Source organism: Ornithorhynchus anatinus, chromosome 3 (assembly GCF_004115215.2).
Source record: "Ornithorhynchus anatinus isolate Pmale09 chromosome 3, mOrnAna1.pri.v4, whole genome shotgun sequence".
Lineage (NCBI taxonomy): Eukaryota > Metazoa > Chordata > Mammalia > Monotremata > Ornithorhynchidae > Ornithorhynchus > Ornithorhynchus anatinus.
Genome location: NC_041730.1, coordinates 134,687,555 through 134,710,589, shown reverse-complemented (window position 1 = coordinate 134,710,589; position 23,035 = coordinate 134,687,555). Strand labels below are relative to the sequence as shown.

General features: G+C 43.5%; 1 protein-coding gene across 1 annotated transcript in view; it reads left to right on the top strand.

Moving 5' to 3' along the window:
- The window catches only part of INPP5A (inositol polyphosphate-5-phosphatase A), a 524,295-nt gene that overhangs the window by 343,445 nt on the left and 157,815 nt on the right, over window positions 1-23,035 (top strand). The window contains exon 9 of the mRNA XM_029060884.2: window positions 21,663-21,747. Coding sequence (XP_028916717.1) covers window positions 21,663-21,747 — 85 coding nt within the window. The remainder of the gene's footprint in view (window positions 1-21,662; window positions 21,748-23,035) is intronic.

The following is a 23,035-nucleotide window of genomic DNA, read 5'->3' as shown; positions in this document are numbered from 1 at the left end:
CAGGGATTGTGTCCAAACTGATTTGCTTGTATCCACCCTAGTGTTTAGTACAGTGCCTAGCACATAGCAAGTGCTTAATAAATGCCATAATTATTATTATCATTATTATTAAGCACTTCCTGGCCAGGGAATTGATTAAAAAGAAAGAAATGAGGGTCAGTCCCATTTGGTCACTTGAGCCAGAGATCCCAGGCATGGAAGATCTGGGGTCCATGAGAAATTTTATTAAGAATCAAACTTGTAGCCTGCAGCAGGACTGATTCCTTCAGCCAGAAGAAGCCTTGGTTATAGAGAGGGAGAGAGGGGGCAGCGGGGACAGGTTCTGCAGCCTTTCGATTCCAGGAACTTCTCTGGATAGAATCCAGACCTAGGAGTCAGATGGACCTGGGTTCTAATCCCGGCTCCTCCACTTCACTGCTGTGTGACCTTGGACAAGTAACTTCACTTCTCTGGGCCTCAGTTCCCTCTTCTTTAAAATGGGGATGAAGACTGTGAGCCCCATGTGGGACTTCGTCCAACTCGATTTGTTTTTATCCACCCCAGCGCTCACATGGCATAGTGAATACAGCACAGGCCTGGGAGCCAGAAGGTCATGGGTTCTAATCCTGGCTCTGCCACTTGTCTGATGTGGGACCTTGGGCAAGTCACTTGAGTTCTCTGGACTTTTGTTACCTCATCTGGAAAATGGGCATTGAGACTGTGAACCCCATTGAGGACAGGGATTGGGTCCAACCTGATTTGCTTTTCTAGACTGTGAGCCCGTTGTTAGGTAGGGATTGTCTCTATTTGTTGCTGAATTGTACTTTCCAAGCTCTTAGTACAGTGCTCTGCACACAGTAAGCGCTCGGTAAATACGATTGAATGAATAAATGAATGAATGACACACAGTGAGGGCTTAATGAATACCACAGTTATTATAATTACAGTGCCTGGCACACATTAAGCGCTTGACAAATGCCACGATTATTATTATTATTATTATTATCATTCACCAAGCTGGTGGAGTATCCTGCCACAGCAGGCGAAATGCATTTATCACTGTGGTGATAGACGTGGTCTCCCCTTGATCGCTAGACAGGCTGGTGACAAAACCCAAAAGTGAATCTTATGGTGGGTAGTTAAGGGTTCTGAGGAGGGTTCGCTGAACGCCAGTCTCCTGGAGATAATGACCCCGCCATGTGGCAGCAACTCAGCCCGCCTGGGGCTTCTAAGTGATACATTTTCCTTTCTGTATATCAGGTACGTTTTTAGAGAGTTATTATTGGATCAGCCTCTGGTGTAGTCTTTATTCATCCATAATATAATGAAAATGAATTGTCCTTTCAATTGTATTTATAATCCACTGAATTCATCTCCGGCTAATGAACGGTTCATTCAGAGGTTAGAGAATGGAGGGTTTTGGGGGATGTTTGTTTGTTTTTTGTGGGGTTTTTTTTAAAGTGACTAAATGGTTCCAGAAATGCTTCAGAGGCATTTGAATGGGTAAAGATGTTTCTTTGAGTGGAAAAATTGTGATGGTTGAGTCTTCTACCAATGGTAATTGAATCCCTGTTTGAGATGATTTCTTAAGCATAAGCTGCATGGCCTAGTGCTCTGCACATGGTATTTATTAATTGAATAAATACCATTAACTGATTGATTGATTGATTGGTACACTAAAAGGATTTCAGAAGAGATGGAAACCAATCTCTTGCCAGGTTGCATTTTAACAATATAATGGAAGAACATAATTTTAACAATATAACAGTCTGTATAACAATGCAAATATATATATATGTGTACATGTATTACAATGTAACAATAAACGGATACATTTCCTGCCCACATTGTGCTATATATTAAGCTTTTACTATGTTTATTGTTACATTGTACACTCCCAAACACTTAGTACGGTGCTGTGCACACAGTAAATGCTCAGTTAATATGATTGAATGAATGAATGAATGTACCAAGCACTGCATTAAATAATAATAATAATGATGGTATTTGTTAAGTGCTTACTATGTGCCAAGCACTGTTCTAAGCACTGGGGTAGAGACAAGGTTATCAGGTTGTCCCATGTGGGACTCGCAGTCTTAATCCCCATTTTACAGATGAGGAAACTGAGGCACAGAGAAGTTAAGTGATTTGCCCAAAGTCATACAGCTGACAAGTGACAAGTCAGGATTAGAACCCACGACCTCTGACTCCCAAGCCCATGCTCATTCCACTGAGCCAAGCTGCTTCTCACTGCGATGAACACTACGAAAGATAGCAGTGTGTCTTAGTAGAAATTGCCCAGGCTTGGGAGTCAGAGGTCGTGGGTTCTAATGCTGACTCCGCCACTTGTCAGCCGTGAGACTTTGGTCAAGTCACTTCTCTGTGTCTCACCTCATCTGTAAAATGGGGATCAAGACTGCGAGCCCCACGTGGGACAACCTGATTACCTTTATGTCCCCCAGTGCTTAGAACAGTGCTTGGCACATAGTAAGAGTTTAATAATAATGGTGGTATTTGTTAAGTGCTTACTATGTGCAAAGCACTCTTCTAAGCGCTGGGGGGATACAGGGTGATCATATTGTCCCACTTGGGGCTCACAGTTTTAATCCCCATTTTACAGATGAGGTATCTGAGGCACAGAGAAGTTAAGTGACTCGCCCACACACACACACACAGCTAGCAAGCGGCAGAACCGGGAGTCAAACCCATGACCTCTGACTCCGAAGCCCAGGCTCTTTCCACTGAGCCGCCCTGTACCATTATTATTATTATTATTATCATTTTTATTAAATAAGATAATCGGGTCTGGCACCATCCCCAGCCTATACAGAGTTCACAGTCTAAGGAGGACTAAGAACAGATATTGTATCCCCATTTTGCAGATGAGGAAACTGAAGCACCGAATTGTTGTTTGTTTTTTCTTAATGGTATTCATCAAGCACTTACTGTGCTCCAGGCACTGTACTAAGTGCTGGGGTAGATACGAGATAATTGGGTTGGACACAGTCCCTGTCCCACTTGGGGATCACAGTATTAAACCCCATTTTGCCAGTGTGTTAACTGACGCACAGAGAAGTGAAGTGATTTGTCCAATGACACACAGCAGGCAAGTGGTAGACGCAGGATTAGAACCCCCAGGTCCAGGCCCTTTCCACTAGGCAGTGCTGCTTCAGCTGTATTAATGATGCTATCAAAACATCGTTCTTCTGTGTGAATCAGTGGAGCAAAATCTCTTATTCAAATGATAGACTGTTATTTTTATGGCCCAAGTGGCAATATCACTAGATTCTGCCAACAAAGGTGCCATCCACTCTTGGCTCTGCCCGTTTCCTTCAGTGAGTATTTCAGGGGCACTAGAAAGCCACGTTCTCCATTCAGATTATTACATCTCAGTCTAGTCTCTTGCCCTGCTATTTCATCTCTGTGCAAATACTACACTAGTTTAGGTGACAGCGTAGCTAGAATTTGTAGCCCGAGCAAGCCAGAAATTGAACGATATGACATGTATTTTCTTCCGGACCTTGGTTTAATGGGGGAATTTGTACATCTCCTGGTCTCAGGAGTTCCTTATTTTCTAGCATCATTAGAGTACAATTGTTCTACTAGACTAAAATTGACAAGTACGTGTAGATCATTAAACATGGCCACTCTTTCATTAGGTGAACGTCAGTGTCAGATAACAGGAAGGTTTTGTCAATGTAATGAAAATACCAGTCAAAACCAGAAAACGTCACAATTTCGTAAGCCCGAAAATTGATTTGATGGCTTTTCTTGTAATCCTTTCTTTGAATTAGGTATAGAATATTGATGTGGGCTTTTCTTTAATCGTAATAACTACTGACAAGGTAATTAATTATAAAATGCAACATTTTTTTTTTGCCCAAATGGCACTATATTGAAATTAAAAGTGAGCATTGCATATTAGTTAAACAGCCCTGGCAAATAACTTGAGTACTAAGATGATTGCCTGAGCTTCCTGACATCTCCTTTCATCTTGCCATTTGCCGCTTGACCTTTGGAGATGTTTTGATATTATTAATTGGCTCAAGCTATTATATCAAAAAGAGCCAGGCTCCCGAAATATGATAAAGTTCCTCTTTTTAATGACAGTATTACAACATTTTCGACATACCAGGGAGAGCACTTAGATTAGGTCATCTGAGGCATACTTTGGCTATCCCCCGTTCAGTATTCTGGAAAATTAATGATTCTTTCTGGAATTTATCAAGGCATGAATCCTCTGAGGCTCAAAGACCCCTCCCCATGTGGAAACGTAGTTTGAGTGACCCTAGTGGAAAAGGGCAATGGAAAACGGTAACTAAGAAATTGTTCCCTGCCCACAAGGAGCTTACAGTCTAGAGTGGGGGACGTGCATTAAAATATATTGCAGCTAGATGAAATGGCAGAATATAAGGCCGTGTACAGAGTGGGTGGGGTGAATATCAATGATGATGATGACGACAATGATGAGAGTATTTGTTAAGTGCTTACTATGTGACAAGCACTGTTCTAAACCCTGGGGTAGATATAATGTGGGAGAAGCAGCGTGGCTCAGTGGAAAGAGCGCGGGCTTTGGAGTCAGGGTTCATGAGTTCGAATCCCAGCTCTGCCACTTGTCAGCTGTGTGACTGTGGGCAAGTCACTTAACTTCTCTGTGCCTCAGTTCCCTCATCTGTAAAATGGGGATTAAGACTGTGAGCCCCACGTGGGACAACCTGATTCCCCTATGTCTACCCCAGCGCTTAGAACAGTGCTAGGCACATAGTAAGCGCTTAACAAATACCAACATTATTATTATTATTATTATTATAAAATCATAACAATCATAATAATAATAATGATATTTGTTAAGCACTTACTATGTGCCAATCACTGTTCTAAGCGCTGAGGAAGATAAAACGTAATTAAGTTGTCCCACGTGTGGCTCAGTGGAAAAAGCACGGGCTTGGGAGTCAGAGGTCATGAGTTCGAATGCTGCCTCTGCCATTTGTCAGCTGTGTGAGTGTGGGCAAGTCACTTAACTTCTCTGTGTCTCAGTTACCTCATCTGTAAAATGGGGATGAAGACTGTGAGCCTCACGTGGGACAACCTGATTACCCTGTATTTACCCCAGTGCTTAGAACAGTGCTCTGCACATAGTAAGCGCTTAACAAATACCAACATTATTAATCCTCATTTTGCAGATGAGGTAACTGAGACAAAAAGAAGTTAAGTGACCTGCCCAGAGTCACAGGGTCGACAACTGTGGACCCGGAATTAGAACCCACAACGTCCAACTCCCAAGCACGTGCTCTTTCCACTAAGCCACCCTGCTTCAGATTGGACGTGGTCCCTGTCCCACATGGGGTTCATGGTCTCATTCACCATTTTACAGAGAAGGGAACTGAGGCCCGGAGAAGTGAAGTAATAATAATAATAGTATTTGTTCAGTGCTTATTATGTGCCAGGCACTGTACTGAGCACTGGAATAGATGCAAGCAAATCAAGTTGGACACAGTCCTTGTCCCATGTGGGGCTCACAGTTTCAATCCCCATTTTACAGATGAGGTAACTGAGGCATAGGGAAGCAAAGTGACTTTCCCAACGTACACAAAAGACAAGAGGCTTCAATCCAAACTGCTATTGTGCTGCTTCAAGCTCTCATAATATCCCCACTGGATTATTACATCATCTCCCATCCTCCAGTCTCTCCCCACTCCAGTCAATTCTTCATTCTGCTGACCGGATCATCTTCCTACAGAAAGGCTCTGGGCATGTCACTCCCCTCCTTAAAAACCTCCAGTGGTTGCCCATCAGCCTTCGCACAAAACAAAAACTCCTCACTCTTGGCTTCAAAGTTCTCCATCCCCTTGCCCCCTCCTACCTCACCTCCCTTCTCTCTTTCTACTGCCCACCCCGTACACTCCACTCCTCTGCCGCTCACCTCCTCACCGTCCCCTGTTCATGCCTATTCCACCGTCGACCCTTGACCCACATCCTACCTCTGTCCTGGAAGGCCTTCCCTCCTCACCTCTGCCAAACTAGCTCTCTTCCCCTCTTCAAAACCCTCCTGAGACTGAGAGCTCACCTCCTCCAGGAAACCTTCCCAGACTGAGTCCACCCTTTCCCTTTGCTCCTCCTCCCCCCCTTCCCCTCCCTTCAGGACTGTTCTCATTTGTATATATTATTTATTACCCTACTTATTTTGTTAATGAGGTGTATATCTCCTTGATTCTATTTATCTTGATGATGTTGTCTTGTTTTGTTCTGTTTTGCTTTACTTTCTCCCCCATTTACACTGTGAGCCCGTTCATGGGCAGGGATTGTCTCTATCTGTTGCCGAATTGTACATTCCAACTGCTTAGTACAGTGCTCTGCACATAGTAAGGGCTCAGTAAATACTATTGAATGAATGAATGAAAGAAGGGGAACCAGGATTAAAACCCGGTCCCTTTGACTCCAAGGCCCGGGCTTTCTCCACCAAGCCCTGTTGCTTCCCGTAATATCAAATGCTTGAGGGATACAGATCCAAATGCCTAGGTTTTGCAGAAAAGGGGGTTCTGGGATGAATAGAGGAAATGACACTTAGAGAGGCTTAGGAAGATTAAAGCATTTCTGTGGTCTTCTTACCGTTTAAATTTCTGGTGTGCCTTGCATAGCCTCTTGTGAGCCACCATACTCAAGCTATTGTTTGATCTGTTCCCCAGCCCCATTTCTGGAGAAGATTAGAGTGTGTCGACCGATAATAATTTAGTTGCCACCACCCCCCCCCCACCCCCCGATTAAATTGCTAGATATTTCACTGGGTTTTTTTCTTGTGTTTTTTCCTATAGAGGTGGTGGCGTTGGGTCCTTTTCATTGAAAAGCTGAAGGGTTAATGAGGATGAAAATCAGGAGACCAATCAGGCTTTCTGAGGTTTTATGTCCATTTCGGTCAATCAGTCATATTTATCGAGCGCTTACTATGTAAAGCGCTTACTTCGTGCCACAGATTGTGCTAAGTGCCAGGGTGGATGCAAGCAAATCGGGTTGGGCACCGTCTCTGCCTACGTGGGACTCACAGTCTCAATCCCCATTTTAAAGATAACGGAACTGAGGCCCAGAGAAGTGAAGTGATCACTTGGACAGGGTCACAGAGCAGACAAGTAGATTTCATACTCATGGCATCACTTCCAAAATGAATGTTTCACACTAAGAATTTGCTCACGTGGATTTAGAGTACACATTATGCATTTTAGGCAGTAAGAAGGGTGTGTTCACTATATATATAATGCACATTATGCCTGCTAGGCAGTAAAATCAACCCCAGAATAAAACTGTAGAAGGAGAAGGAAAACAAAACAAAACCTTAATGCATAATCATGATGGCATTGTCATTCTTTAATCCAGTAGCTTTTGCTCTGTTTGCAAGCCTCGTTCTGTGTCGAAGATATCCCCTGACCCTTAAATTGTTTCTTTTCAGGAAATGTGGCAACCTCCACTTTTCCCCCTCCCTCCCAGCCCAGCCCCCACATCGGTCCTCCTTTTAGGCTCTTCCCTCCTTCTCTCACTTGCCCCTTCCCCCTTGGCTGGAGTTTTTAGGGGTTTTTTGGTTACGGAGGGGAGGGTTGGGGGTTTTTTTGTTGTTATTTTCTGTTTTCTAAGGCAGGGAGAGAGGACCTTTTTCAGTGGTGTCAGGCTGGGATGAATTGGCCGGGAGAAGCATGTTTATAGACTGTGTGAAGAACTTTGTCTTTGTGTGGGAATGTCGGTGACACGGTTAACGTTTGCCTGAATGAACTGCGATGACGCAGCTATTCATAAGGGCCCCAGCGGGCCTTTCGGAGACCTCCCACCTAATTCCATTCATCTCCAGCTCAGCGGAGCTAATTTTTCCCATTCCCGCAATTCTTTAGGCACCCCTTACAAACGGGAAAGTCAACTTTCACACCCAAGGCAAGATAAGTGCTTTAGGAAATAATCGTGTAAACAGAATGTTACCTTCTGACCTGATCCTGTTACCTTGACTTCGGACAAAACACACCAGGCTATTGCATTAGACATGGCTATTAGAGGAATAATGCGGCTGATCTTCCTTACAAAGTGCCCTGAGAAATGGCTTAGCTAACTCACAGCGCCTCTTGTCACACTGAATCATGCTCAGCCCCTTCTCCCGCCCCCCGATTAAATTGCTAGATATTTCACTCCTTTTTTTTTTTTCCTATGGAGGTGGTGGCGTTGGGTCCTTTTCACTGGAAAGCTGGAGGGTTAATGAGGATGAAAATCAGGAGACCGATGAGGCTTACTGAAGTTTCATGTCCATTTCTGGGCCTCAATCAATCAGTCGTATATATCAAGCACTTACTGCGTAAAGCACTGTACTAAGCACTTGGGAGAGGACAATGCCACAATAAACAGACACATTCATGCCTTGTGACCAAAGGACAGTTGTGGAGAAAGTTACTAGGCTCCTGGAAAATAAGACTTTTGAGGAAAGAGGGACAGGGTGGAGGATTTTTCAAGCCAAAGACAGACTGAGGAGCAATTTCATCAGCTGTTTACTAACATCTGACTGGCTCTTACTCAGAAGACAGTTCTATGACTCTCCTGAGGCACAGAGGAAATGGGGTGTAAATTGGAGAATGGAATTACAGATAGGCTTTGGAATGGTTTCCTAAGCTGCCACCCATCTCTGTCTCTGCCTGGTGGTCAGTGGAACTGTAATTCACCTGGGGAGTGGTGGACTGACCTAGATTTCCTCTCAGGGATTCTTCCCCCAGCCTGGAGGGTTTGTGTTTCTGGCAAAGACATGACAATGGACTCTCTTCTGTTTTTATTGTTTTCTGCCCTTCGGAGGGATATTTGAAAACCCAGTTCTGAAATTCTCGTCCATTTTGAACAATAATAATAATAATAATGGTATTTGTTAAGCATAATGTGCCAATAATAATAATAATGTTGGTATTTGTTAAGCGCTTACTATTTGCAGAGCACTGTTCTAAGCGCTGGGGTAGACATAGGGGAATCAGGTTGTCCCACGTGGGGCTCACAGTCTTAATCCCCATTTTACAGATGAGGGAACTGAGGCACAGAGAAGTGAAGTGACTTGCCCACAGTCACACAGCCGACAAGTGGCAGAGCTGGGATTCGAACTCATGAGCCCTGACTCCAAAGCCCATGCTCTTTCCACTGAGCCACGCTGCTTCTCTAAGCACTCTTCTAAATACTGGGGGAGATACAAGATAATAATAATAATGATGGTGGTGTTTGTTAAGCACTTACTATGTGTCAAGCCCTGTTCTAAGCGCCAGCGTAGATACAAGGTAATCAGGTTGTCCCTTGTGGGACTCACAGTCTTAATCCCCATTTTCCAGTTGAGGTAATCAGGTTGAACACTGTCCCTCTCCCACATGGGGCTCACAATCTTAATTCCCATTTTACAGATGATGGAAATGAGGCCCAGAGAAGTGAAGAGACTTGCTCAGGGTCACACAGCAGACAAGTGGCAGAGCTGGATTTAGAATCCATGTCCTCTGACTTGTAAACTCAATCTCTGTCACTGAGCCCTGCTGCTTCTATGGAACATTTGAAATTACCAGTGGTCTTCCTGAGTATCAGCAGAAATTGATCAACAGGATTTAAAATGTGTATTGATAGCTTTGTAATTGGATTTGTTGGCTACAAGTATATATTTCTCAAAATTCAGTTTATCGCTTTTCTATCCCATCAATCAATTGTATTTGTTGACGTTTTAAGCGCTAGGGAGAGTACACTATAACGAAGTTGGTAGACACATGCCATGCCCATGATGAGCTTACAGTCTAGAGGGGGAGACAGGCATTAATATAAATAAATAAATTGCAAGTAAGTTCTTAAGTGGGGCTGAGGGAGAGCTAAATAAAGGGTTTTATTTGAAAAAAAATTTTACCCCAAACAAATAGAGCAGTATGTAAAACAATAGCCTTCTCAAATCCAGTATTGTGATATACAATTTCCATTGTTCATATTGGGGAAGATACAGAAGAGATTGAAAGGGTTATAGTTCATGGTTAATGGTTGCCTCTGGAGTCAGGTACAATGAATAAAGTCCTTGTTTTACATAATGTGCCATCAAACTTTGTCCGCGATCCCTGGGGACAGTTTTAAGAATTTCTTCTAGGGAAAGATCAGATGTCAGTCAATCCACCAATGACTTTTATTGAGCACTTATTGTTGCAGAGCACTGTACTAAGCACTTCGGAGAATACAGTATTGAAGAGTTGATAAACATGTTCCCTGCTAAAGATGAGCTTATAGTCTTTGAGACTATAATAGGGATTGGGAGGGAGGATCAATGATAAGTGCACAATTAGTAAAGCCATGAATTCATATTGGAATCTATATGATCTGGGGCAAGTCATTTAACTTCTCTGTGCCTCAGTTACCTCATCTGCAAAATGGGGAGTAAGACTGTGAACCCCATGTGGGACCGGGACTGTGTCCAACCTGATTACCTTGTATCTACCCCAGTGCTTAGAACAGTGCTTGGCACACAGTAAGCACTTAATAAACACCATAATTATTATTATTATTATCATTGCCTGAAATACATTTTTTCAGGTCTATTTTTAAGCCTCCTGAATATCTAACAATAATAATAATGATAATTATATAATAATAATTAATACTTGTATTATTTAAGCGCTTACCTTTTGCCAAGCACTGTACTAAGTGCTGGGCATAGATACATATCCACACACCCACACATCCAATCCGTCACCAACACCTGCCGGTCTCACCTTTACAATATCGCCAAGATCCACCCTTTTCTCTCCATCCAAACGACTATCGTGCCGGTACAAACTCTCATAATATCCCCACTGGCTTACTGTCAACCTCCTCTCAGATCTCCCTTCCTCTCAACCTCCTCTCAGATCTCCCTTCCTCCAAGGCTCTCCCCACTCCAGTCAATTCTTCATTCCGCTGCCCGGATCATCTTCCTACAGAAATGGTCTGGGCATGTCACTCTCCTCCTTAAAAACCTCCAGTGGTTGCCTATCAACCTTCACACGAAACAAAAACTCCTCACTCTTGGCTTCATAGTTCTCCATCCCCTTGCCCCCTCCTACCTCACCTCACTTCTCTCTTTCTACAACCCACCCCGTACACTCCGCTCCTCTGTCGCTCACCTCCTCACTGTCCCCCGTTCACGCCTATCCCACCGTCGACCCCTGGCCCACATCCTACCGTTCTCTTGGAATGCCCTCCCTCCTCAAGTCTGCCAAACTCTCTTTCCCTCTTCAAAACCCTTCTGAGAGCTCACCTCCTCCAAGAGGCCTTCCCAGGCTCAGCCCCCCCTTTCCCTCTGCTCCCCTTTCCTTCCCCCCCCCCCAGGACTGTGCTCATTTGTATATATTATTTATTACCCTATTTATTTTCTTACTGAGGTGAACATCCCCTTGATTATCTTGAAGCTGTTGTTTTTGTTTTGTTCTGTTTTGCTTTGCTGTCTGTCTCCCTGGTTTAGACTGTGAGCTCGTCATTGGGCAGGGATTGTCTCTGTCTGTTACCGAATTGTACATTCCAAGTGCTTACTACAGTACTCTGCACATAGTAAGCTCTCAATAAATGCTGTTGAATGAATGAATGAATGAATGAATGAATGAATGAATGAATGAATGAATACAAGCAAATCAGGTTGGACACAGTCCCTGTCCAATGTCGACCTCACAGTCTCATTCCCCATTTTACATATGAGGTAACTGAAGCACAGAGAAGTAAAGTGACTTGCCTAAGGTCACCCAGCAGACAAGTGGTAGAGCCGGGATTGGAACGCGTGCCCTTCTGACTCCCAGGCCTGTGCTCTGTCCACTCCACTAGCCCTTCCGACTCCCAGGCCTGTGCTCTGTCCACTCCATTATAAGAACTTTTTTAGTGTGGTGTTTGTGAATTTTTTTTATCAGGCAATAGATAATATTCATTGAGTGCCTACTGTGTGCAGAGCATCATCTTAATAATAATAATAATAGTAATAGCAACAGTAATGGTCTTTATTGTCTTAATCACTCAGGAGAAAACTATAGAGCCAATAGACATGATCCCTGTCCTGAGGTCTTCTGACACCCAGACCTGGTCTCTCTCCACTAGGCCATGCTTCCGCTGTATATTTGGAAAAGTTAGAGATTTTCTTTTTCCAAAATTCACTATGCTTCTAGAGGATGGGTTTGGACAGTAATATGTCTAGCCCTCCTACGATGCACTTCCCAATTCAGGAAAATTAGAATTCCTTTCATCAAGTGAAACGATATCAAGAAAATGAAAAAAGGAGAGAGTAGGCATAAACCCTAAGCTCAAGTGGATAAGTGAGGGGATGCAGTGATCAAAGCAATCAGCAAAGTAGAAGGTAAGCGTGGCCTAATTGATAGAGTACTGGCCCGGGAGTCAGAAGGACCTGGTTTCTAAACCTGGCTCTGTCACTTGTCTGCTGTGTGACCTTGGGCAAGTCACTTCACTTCTCTGTGCCTCAGCTTCCTCATCTATAAAATGGGGATTATGACTCTGAGCCCCGTGTGGGAAAGGAACTGTGTCCAACCTGATTAACTTGTATCTAACCCAGTGCTTTGAACAGTGCTTGGCACATAGTAAGTGCTTAACAAGTACCATTGTTATTATTTTTATTATTATAATAATCTATGTGGGAAGTATAATAGTAATTATTAACAATAAGGATGTGATCAGATGGGTGATTTTAATGTTTTCTCCCCTGTTAGAGTGTAAGCCCCTTGTGTTCAGGAAACATATCACTTTGCTATTCCGTCCTTCTCAAGCATCCAATATTGTGCACTAAACCAAGTGGACACTCAATAAATACTTTTACTCCTATTAATTGAAGCACTGAATCTTTCACTGTTCTCTTGGCCTAGTGGATAGAGCACAGGCTTGAGAGTCAGAATGACTTTACATTCATTCAGTTGTTTTAATTCAGCACTTACTGTGTGCAAAGCACTAAACGAAGTACTTGGAAGAGTACAGTATAACTATAAACAGACATATTCCCTTCCCACAAAGAGCTTACAGTCTAGAGGGGAAAACAATAATATAAATAAGGAAATTACAGATATATGCATAATTGCTTTGGGTTTGGGGGCAGGGAGGGCGATGAGTAAATAGGATTCCAGTCCCGGGTCCGCCATATGTCTGCTGCTGTGTGACCTTGGGCAAGTCATTTCATTTCTCTGGGCCTCAGTTACTTCATCTGTGCAATGAAGATTAAGATTGTGAGCTGCATGTGGGACAGGGACTGTGCCTCACCAGATTAGTTTATATCTCCCCTTGTGCATAGATCAGTGCTGAACACATAGTAAGTGCTTAACAAATACCATAATAATTGAAATTGGAAGAATAACTGGTTGCCAGAAAAAAAAAATGAATCAGTCAATATTATAGGAGCACTTACAATCAATCAGTGGTGTTTATTGGGCTCTTACTTTGTGTTGCACAGTAAACCAAGCACTTGGGAGAGTACGATACAGTGTGCAGAGCACTGTACTAAACCCTTGGAAGAGTGTTAGTATTCATTCATTCATTCAATAGTATTTATTGAGCGCTTACTATGTGCAGAGCACTGTACTAAGTGCTTGGAATGTACACATCGGTAGCCATGATCTGTGTCCTTAAGGTGCTAACTGTCCAAGGGGAAGAATTTAGTTTCCTGTTTGGTATACTTGAGGTGAGGAAAGCTTTTATTTTTGCTGTGCTGAATTAATAACCTCCAGACTGTAAGCTCCTTGAGGGCAGGAATTGTGTTGACCTACTCTGTTTGTACTGTACTCTCCGAAGTGCTTAAAATAATAATAATGTTGGTATTTGTTAAGCGCTTACTATGTGCCGAGCACTGTTCTAAGCGCTGGGGTAGACACAGGGGAAGCAGGTTGTCCCACGTGGGGCTCACAGTCTTAATCCCCATTTTACAGATGAGGGAACTGAGGCACAGAGAAGTTAAGTGACTTGCCCACAGTCACACAGCTGACAGGTGGCAGAGCTGGGATTCGAACTCATGAGCCCTGACTCCAAAGCCCGTGCTCTTTCCACTGCGCCACGCTGCTTCTCTAGTAGCTTAGTACAGTGCTCTGATGATGAAGATGATGAGGATGGTATTTGTTAAGCGCTTACTGTGTGCCAAGCACCGTTCTAAGCAATGGCGTAGATACAATAATGTTGGTATTTGTTAAGCGCTTACTATGTGCCGAGCACTGTTCTAAGCGCTGGGTAGACATAGGGGAAGCAGGTTGTCCCACGTTGGGCTCACAGTCTTAATCCCCATTTTACAGATGAGGGAACTGAGGCACAGAGAAGTTAAGTGACTTGCCCACAGTCACACAGCCGACAAGTGGCAGAGCTGGGATTCGAACTCATGAGTCCTGATTCCAGGGCCCGTGCTCTTTCCACTGAGCCACGATACAAGGTAATCAGGTTGCCCCACGTGGGGCTCACAGTCCTAATCCTCATTTTACACGAGGTAACTGAGGCACAGAGAAGTTAAGTGACTTGCTCAAAGTCACACAGCTGACGAGTGGCAGAGCTGGGGTTAGAACCCACAACCTTTTGACTCCCAAGCTTGCGCTCCTTCCATAGGAAACACCCAACACCTAGCTTCAATTGGCTGATTGATCAATAGTAATGATCACATTCAAGATCAAATAAGAGTCAGGCAGGCTATTGTATTTATTGAGAGATTACCTTGTGCAGAGCACTTGCAGAGCACTAAGCACTTGCAGTAAGCACTAAGACACATTCCCTGCCCACAATGAGCTTACCATCTAGGGGGAGGACAGACATTAATATGAATAAATTAATTTCAAATATAGTAAATTTACAGATATAAGAAATGAATTTCTGATCTAATAAATTAATTTCAGATATAGCAAATAAATTACAGATAATAAATAAATAAATTACAAGGCCACAATTATGCTGTGCTCTCCTTTGATCGGTAGGAGAAGAAGCACACAGTCACCAAATAAAAGCCATATGAAATAGCACCAGAGCATCCCACTAGCAAACATTAAATTAACGGAGGTGACTCGGGTTAGCATTTTTCCCCTCGCTCCATTCAGATTTATTACTCCGTTCCGTGATTCATCGCCACCGTTATCAGATGATTTGATTCATTTCATGTTCTCAGGGAAATTGTAATAATGGCAAGACTAAGCCCAATAAAGTAAATTTGAAATATCTTCTACCTCGTTAAAATGACCCAATAGTCATTTTGTGGAAGTATTTTGTCCACTCCCTCTCTTGCTATATAAGGGGGTGGAGAAAGTGGTTTGGCACATGGCTACCTGTTTCGCCCTCGTGAGTGAGGAGATTTATAGTTGGGGCGAGCAGAACCGAAGGGATCTTGAGTGATTTTACTTACCACCTGTGTCATTCCCCTTTCTTGACACAGAAATCTGGTTTTCTGGGTATTCATGGTTTCCACCCCTTCTCCCCCCCCCCCCCCCCCCCCCCCCCCCCCCCCCCCACACTCCTGACATCCGGCCTGGTATGTTCCACACTATTAACTTTGGGCACCGTGCTTTTTTTTTTTAATTAAATAGTACTTACTTATTAAGCTCTTACCTTGTGGTAGCCTCTGTAGTAAGCACAGGGTTAGATACAAAATAAAGAGGTTGGATATAGTCCATTTCCCTCATAGAAGCAGCGTGGCTTAGTGTAAAAACCCGGGCTTGGGAGTCAGAGGTCATGGGTTCTAATCCCGGCTCTGCCACTGTTCAGCTGTGTGACTTAGGGCAAGTCACTTAACTTCTCTGTGCCTCAGTTACCTCATCTGTAAAATGGAGATGAAGACTGTGAGCCCCACGTGGGCCAACCTGATTGCCTTGTATCTACCCTCCTTATCTTTCCTCCCAAACCCTGTCCTCTCCTGTCTTTCCCGTCACTGTGGACGGCACAACCATCCTTCCCGTATCACAGGCCCGCAACCTTGGTGTCATCCTTGACTCTGCTCTCTCATTCACTCCACATATCCAGTCCGTCACCAGAACCTACTGATCTCACCTTCACAACATCGCCCAGATCTGCCCTTTCCTCTCCATCCAAACCACTACCACGTTAGTACAATCACTCATCCTATCCTGACTGGATTACTGCATCAGCCTCCTTTCTGATCTCCCAAACTGCTGCCTCTCGCCACTTGAGTGCATACTTCACTCCGTTGCCTGGATTATCTTTCTACAGCAATTTTGAGGGCATGTCACCCCCTCCTCAAAAATCTCAGTGGTTGCCTATCAACCTCCATATCAAGCAAATCCTCCTCACTATTGGCTTCAAAGCTCTCCATCACTTTACCCCTTCTTACCTCACTTCCCTTCTCTCCTTCTCCAACCCAGCCCACATACTCCGCTCTTCTGGGGCCGCTAACCTTCTCAGTGGGTCTAACTCTTGCCTGTCTCGCTGCCGACCCCTGGCCTACGTCCTACCTCTGGGCTGGAATTCCCTCCCTCTTCAAGTCCGCCAAATAATCACTCTTCCCCCATCACAGTCCTACTAAAGGGTCACCTCCTCCAAGAGGCCTTCCCAGACTAAACCCCCTTTTCCTCAACTCTCCCTCCCTTCTGAGACACCTCGACACTCACTCACTTTGCTTTTCACCCACTCTTCCCACCCCACAACACTTATGCATATATATATATATATATACACACATATATATATATATAATTCTGCTTATTTATATTGATCCTGGATTTGGTGTATGTCTTTCCCTGCCCCACTAGACTGCAAGCCTACTGTGGGCAAGGATTGTTTCTCTTTATTGCTGAATATTACTTTCCTAGTGCTTAGCACGGTGCTCTGGACACAGTAAGTGCTCAATAAATATGACTGAATCAATGAACCTTTTTTTGCAAAGGTATTTGTTAAGCACTTACTATATGTCAAGCGCTAAACTAAGCACTGGGGTAGATGTAAATTAATCAGGTTGGACGCAGTCCCTGTCCTACATCAGGCTCATCATCATAATCCCCATTTTCACAGATGAGGAAACTGCATGGCCCAGAGAAGTGAAGTGAGTTGCCTAAGGTCACAAAGCGGAGAAGTGGAAGAGCCAGATTGTAAATCCTTCTGACTCACAGGCCCTTGCTCTATCCACAAGGTCACGCTGTTTCATATTTGGATTAATCAACCTAGATAACTTCTCCAAAATATCATTGGTTTGGAAAGGAATTGCTCAGACCTTTATGTCATTCTTGTGATATCCCTAAGGTTTTTATCAGCAGCAAATGATCCTTAACTAAACCAAAACTGGGATATGAAGTAGTGAAGTTGGCCATGCAACCTTTTTTTTTCCAGGGCAGAAAAATGATCAGATATCAGATATTGTGGTGATTGTGTTAGCGAATTAGGTGACTATAAATGGTTTAAGTTTTAAGTTCACATTTTGCCTTTAACTGCCAAGAATGGATTGTTCAAAGTAATTTCTTGGTATGGGTCAGAAGTGAGCGATTTCTTTTAATGGAGGTTTGCAGTTGACAGTAGGCACTATTTATTAATATTATCTGCAATAATTTGTTAGTTGAAATGGGATTTGGGATTTGGTGGGGCAGTTTTCATAAAAAAGGATGACTCTACTGGAGAAGTTCTTGCACATAATCACTTTCATATATTTGGTGTGTGTGATTTTTCAGCAGAATAATCTTTATGAAATGGATTGTCATTGGCTTAAAATGTTGAGGTGATTTTTTTTTTTCCCCAAGAAAGACAGTATCTCACTAAAAAGCTCCAGTTGTTCCTATTTTATTGCTTTGAAATGTCCAGCTGGGAGTAGCATATAAATACTTTCTGAGCAATTTGAAGCCCACACTTTCTGCATCTGCTGAATGACCCCAGGAGATGTGTGGTAGCTTTTTTTAAGCTTTTGGCTGTTCCTTTGCTTTCTGCGGCTCTCTTCAGTCCTCCGGAATGATAAAGGCGATCCTGTTTGAAAACTGCCTAAACATGACATATAAATTACCTTGGCATTCACTTCTTTCCTGATTTTGAAGTTCTCGTTTTATCAGTCAACCAATCATATTTATTGAGCACTCACTGTGTGCAGAACACTGTAGTAAGCACTTGGGAGAGTACAGTAGAGCAATAAACAGACCCATGTCCTGCTAACAAGTATCTTACAGGACTTAGAGGAGAGATAGACATTGGTATATAATGAATACATTATGGATATGGGCATAAGTGCTGTGGGGCTTTGGGGGAGAGTGAAGTAATGATAATACTTAGTATTTGCTTAAGGCGCTTACTCTGTACCAAACATTATTCATTCAATTGTATCTATTGAGCACTTACTGTGTGTAGAGCACTTTACTAAGCACTAGAAAAGTAAATTAAGCAATAAAGAGAGGACAATCATTGCCTCAACAGGCTTAGAGTCTGGGCCTGGGGGAGACAGACATCAAAATAAGTCAACAGGCATATATAAAAATCAGTATAATTGCGGACATATACATATATACATAAGTGCTATGGGGCAGGAGGGATAAGCAAAGGGAGTGAGTCGAGGTGATGCAGAAGGGAGGGGGAGCTGAGGTAAAGCAGCGTGGCTCAGTGGAAAGAGCACGGGCTTTGGAGTCAGGGCTCATGAGTTCGAATCCCAGCTCTGCCACTTGTCGGCTGTGTGACTGTGGGCAAGTCACTTAACTTCTCCGTGCCTCAGTTCCCTCATCTGTAAAATGGGGATTAAGACTGTGAGCCCCACGTGGGACAACCTGATTCCCCTATGTCTACCCCAGCGCTTAGAACAGTGCTCGGCACATAGTAAGCGCTTAACAAATACCAACATTATTAAAGGGGGGGCTGCTTCTGGGAAGGCCTCTTGGAGGAAGTGAGCCTTCAGTGTAGCTTTGAAGAGGGGAAGAGTGATTTGTACATTCCAAGCGCTTAGTACAGTGCTCTGCACATAGTAAGCGCTCAATAAATACTATTGAATGAATGAATGGATGTTTGGCAGATTTGAGAAGGGAGGGTGTTCCAGGCCAGAGGGAGGACATGGTCCAGGGGTCAGCGGTGAGATAGGTGAGATTGAGGCCCAGTGAGAAGGTTAGCGTCACCAGAAGAGTGGAGTGTTTGGACTGGGCTGGAGAAGGAGGGAAGGGAGGTGAGGTGGTGGAGAGCTTTGAAGCCAATAGTGAGAAGTTATTGTTTGATTTGGAGGTTGATAGGCAACCATTGGAGGTTTCTGAGGAGGGGGGTTACACGCCCTGAATTTTTCTGTAGAAAGATAATCCCAGCAGCAGAGTGAAGTATGGACTGAAGTGGAGAGAGGCAGGAGATTGGGAGGTCAGAAAGGGGGCTGATGCAGTCATCCAGTTGGGATAGGATGAGTGATTGTATTAACATGATAGCAGTTTGGATGGAGAGGAAAGGGTGGATCTTGGTGATGGTGTGAAGGTGAGACTGGCAGGATTTGGTGACGGATTGGATGTAATAATAATACAGTGGCTGGTGCTGTAGAAAGTGCTAGGGTGGATATAAGCAAATTGGGTTGCACACAGTCCCTGACCCACGTGGACTCAATCTCAATCCCCATGTTACAGATGAGGTAACTGTGGCCCAAAGGAGTGAAGTGACTTGCCCAAGGTCACACAGCAGACAAGCGGCAGAGCCAGGATTAGAACCCTTAACCTTCTGATTACCAGGCCTGTGCTCTATCCACTACGTCATGCTGCTTCTCAAGTGGATATGTGGATATGTTGAGGAATGAGAGAGTGGAGTCAAGGATGACTCCAGGGTTGCAGGTTTATGAGACAGGAAGGATGGTTGTGCCGTCTAGAGTGATGGGAAAGTCTGGGAGAGGACAGGGTTTGGGAGGGAAGATAAGGAGCTCTGTTCTTGAACATGTTGAGGTTGAGGGGGTGGGAGGACGTCCAAGTAATAATAATAATAATGGTGGTATCTGTTAAGCACCTACTATGTGCAGAGCACTGTTCTAAGCGCTGGGGTAGATAGAGGGTAATCAGGTTGTCCCACGTGAGGCTCACAGTCTTAATCCCCATTTTACAGATGAGGTCACTGAGGCACAGAGATGTTAAGTGACTTGCCCACAGTCACACAGCTGACAAGTGGGAGAGCTGGGATTCAAACCCATGACCTCTGACTCCCAAGCCCGGGCTCTTTCCACTGAGCCATGCTGCTTCTCTGTAGCCACGCTGCTTCTCTGTAGAGATATCCCGAAGGCAGGAGGAGATGCGAACCTGGAGAGAGGGAGAGAGAACAGGGGAGGTGATATAGATTTGGGTGTCATCCGCTTAGAGATGATAGTTGAAGCCATGGGAGCAAATGTGTTCTCCAAGGGAGCGAGTGTGGATGGAGAATCGAAACACTGTTCTAAGAGCTTGGGTAGATACAAGGAAGTCGGATTGTCCCACATGGGGCTCACAGTCTAAATCCCCATTTTCCAGATGAGGTCACTGAGGCACAGAGAAGTGACTTGCTCAAGGTCACACAGCAGACAGGTGGCGGAATCGGAATTAGAACCCATGACCTTCTGACTCCCAGACCCGTGCTCTGTCCACTATGCCATGCTGCTTCTCAGAGAGCAAGGGAGTTTCTCATGGAGTAAAGGGAGCAAGTCAGGGTGACACAGAAGAGAGGGAGAAGTAGTTTTTTATTTAATCAGCAGTAGTTTCCCATGCCTCCTGTGAGCCAAAACCAGGAATAGGCATCTTGAAGATGCCAAGTGAGAGAGATGGATCATACTCTCAAGGAGCTGATAATCTAATGTGGGAGACAGACAGACAGGTAGATAAAAATCAATGTAGACAGGAACTGTATCCCACCTAATGTCTTGTATCTACCCCACCGCTTAGTATAATGCATGGGACATAGTAAATGCTTATCAGATACTATTATTAGTAGTAGAAGTAAGTCCGTAGCGGCAAGAGATGATGACTATCCCCGACTTCAGAGTTTTATTGAAAGCCCATCTCCTCCAAGAGTCCTTCTCTGACTAAGCCCTCCTTTCCTCTTCTCCCATTCCCTTCTTCATCACCCTGATTTGTTCCCTTTACTCATTCCCCCTCCCCACAGCACTTATATCCATGTCTGCCATTTTTTTAAATTTATATTAATGTCTGTCTCCCCCTCTAGACTGTAAGCCCGTTGCCGGCAGGGGATGGGTCTGTTTATTATTCTGTCGTACTCTTCCAAGTGCTTAGTACAACACTGTGCACACAGTAAGCGCTCGATAAATATGATGGAATGAATGAATGATAGCAAGAGCATAGCAAACGAATCAAGAAATTGAGCTTGTGAATTGATTGCTAAGTAAATGCCCTGAATGGATGTTGGTGCGAAGGGTCAGAATTACTAGCCTTGTTTTGGGTTCTTTCTCTTCCAGTGATAAACTTCCTCTAGATTGTAAACTCCTCCTCTAGATTATAAGGTCTTTGAGGGTGGAAATTGTATCTTTCAACTCCATTGTACTCTCCCAAGTGCTTAGTGCAATGGTCTACATATAGCAAACATCCAGGAAATACCTTGATTGATTATCCTAATATCCGTAACTTCTGTTTCAACTCTTATACCTGGCAATCAGAAATTGGTTTACACCAACCTGGACCCCCTAATAAAGAATATTCAAGTCTTTCAAAACACATTGTAATATATCCTTGTTTGGGTCAAGCGGGATCATTTTCTGTTTAAATGTGAAAATACTGCCGTCAATAAGGAGTTTTATTGTTTACTTTTTTCAGAATTATAGATCAGCGATTTGAGAAAGTGTCATATTTTATCTTCGGAGATTTCAACTTTCGACTGGATTCCAAATCCGTGGTAGAGGTAGGGTTTTCCTCAAGTTTTGCATTCTAAAGTATTGGCTATACACGTTCATTTTAATTCAGTTTTGGGCAAAAGTCAAGAAGAAGTAATGCCAATTGAGTGAAAATTTCTGTGATTTTCTCCTCAATAATTTGGGACATAGTTTCCTGAGTGGAAAAAGAGTCATTTTAATAGTAACAGGGAGAGTTGGCAGAGCCTTTAATTTGGGTTGAAGATGATAATAATAATAGTGCTTATTAAATGCTTACTCTGACCTAAGCTCTGAGGTAGATTCAAGGCTAGGAGATCAGACAAGTCTCTATCACACATGTGGTCCACAGTATATTTTATTCCCATTTTACAGATGAGGAACCTGAGGCCCAGAGAAGTTAAGTGTCTAACCCAAGGTCAAATAGCAGACATGGAGTAGAGTGGGTGGAACTAATACTAAAACACGTTCTACTGATTCAGTCCCTTGCGCTTTCCACTAGGCTGGATTGCTGCTTAAATACAGTGATAAAATCCCCACCTAGAATGACCATTAACCTTATGTTGACTTTCCGTTGAAGTAAAAAGAAAAGAAGACTACTAGGAAGCAGCATGGCCTAGTGGGGAGAGCATGGGCCTGGGAGTCAGAAGGACCTGGGTTCTAAACCTGACTCTGCCATTTGTCTGCTGTGGGACCTTGGGCAAGTCACTTCACTTCTCTGACCCTCAGTTACCTCATCTGTAAAATGAGGGTTAAGACTGTGAGCCTCATGTGGGACAGGGACTCTGTCCAACCTGCTTAGCTTGTATCTACCCCAGTACTTAGAACAGTGCTTGAGACATAGCGGTTAACAAATACCATTATTATTATTACCATTGCTATTATTATAGGTATAAGAGGGGCTGTCCTCCTAAAGCTCAGCTTATGGTTTCATATGTTAGAAACTTATTAAAATTATCGAACATTCGTGTCCCACATTTTACTTAGTTTCATTTCTCACTTTAAACCTAATAAGTAAAATCTTCTGGATGGCGTGAGTCATTCCCTCCTGATGGCCAATTTTTCCTGTTTTTTCCTATTTAAAACTTAACAAATATTGTTTCTCCCACATAGCTCAGAGAACATCTTTACAAAGTCTCAGTAATTCTCAACCTTCGATGACACAGCATTATACACGGAATATAAATCTTCCCAGAGACCAATGAGTGCCACAGGCAATTCCTAAATTTCTGCTAAGGAATGACAAAGCTTTTAGTTTGAAAACTGAGCACTTACTTGTAGTCCTCCAAAGTTATTGCTTTCACATTATGAGTCACAATT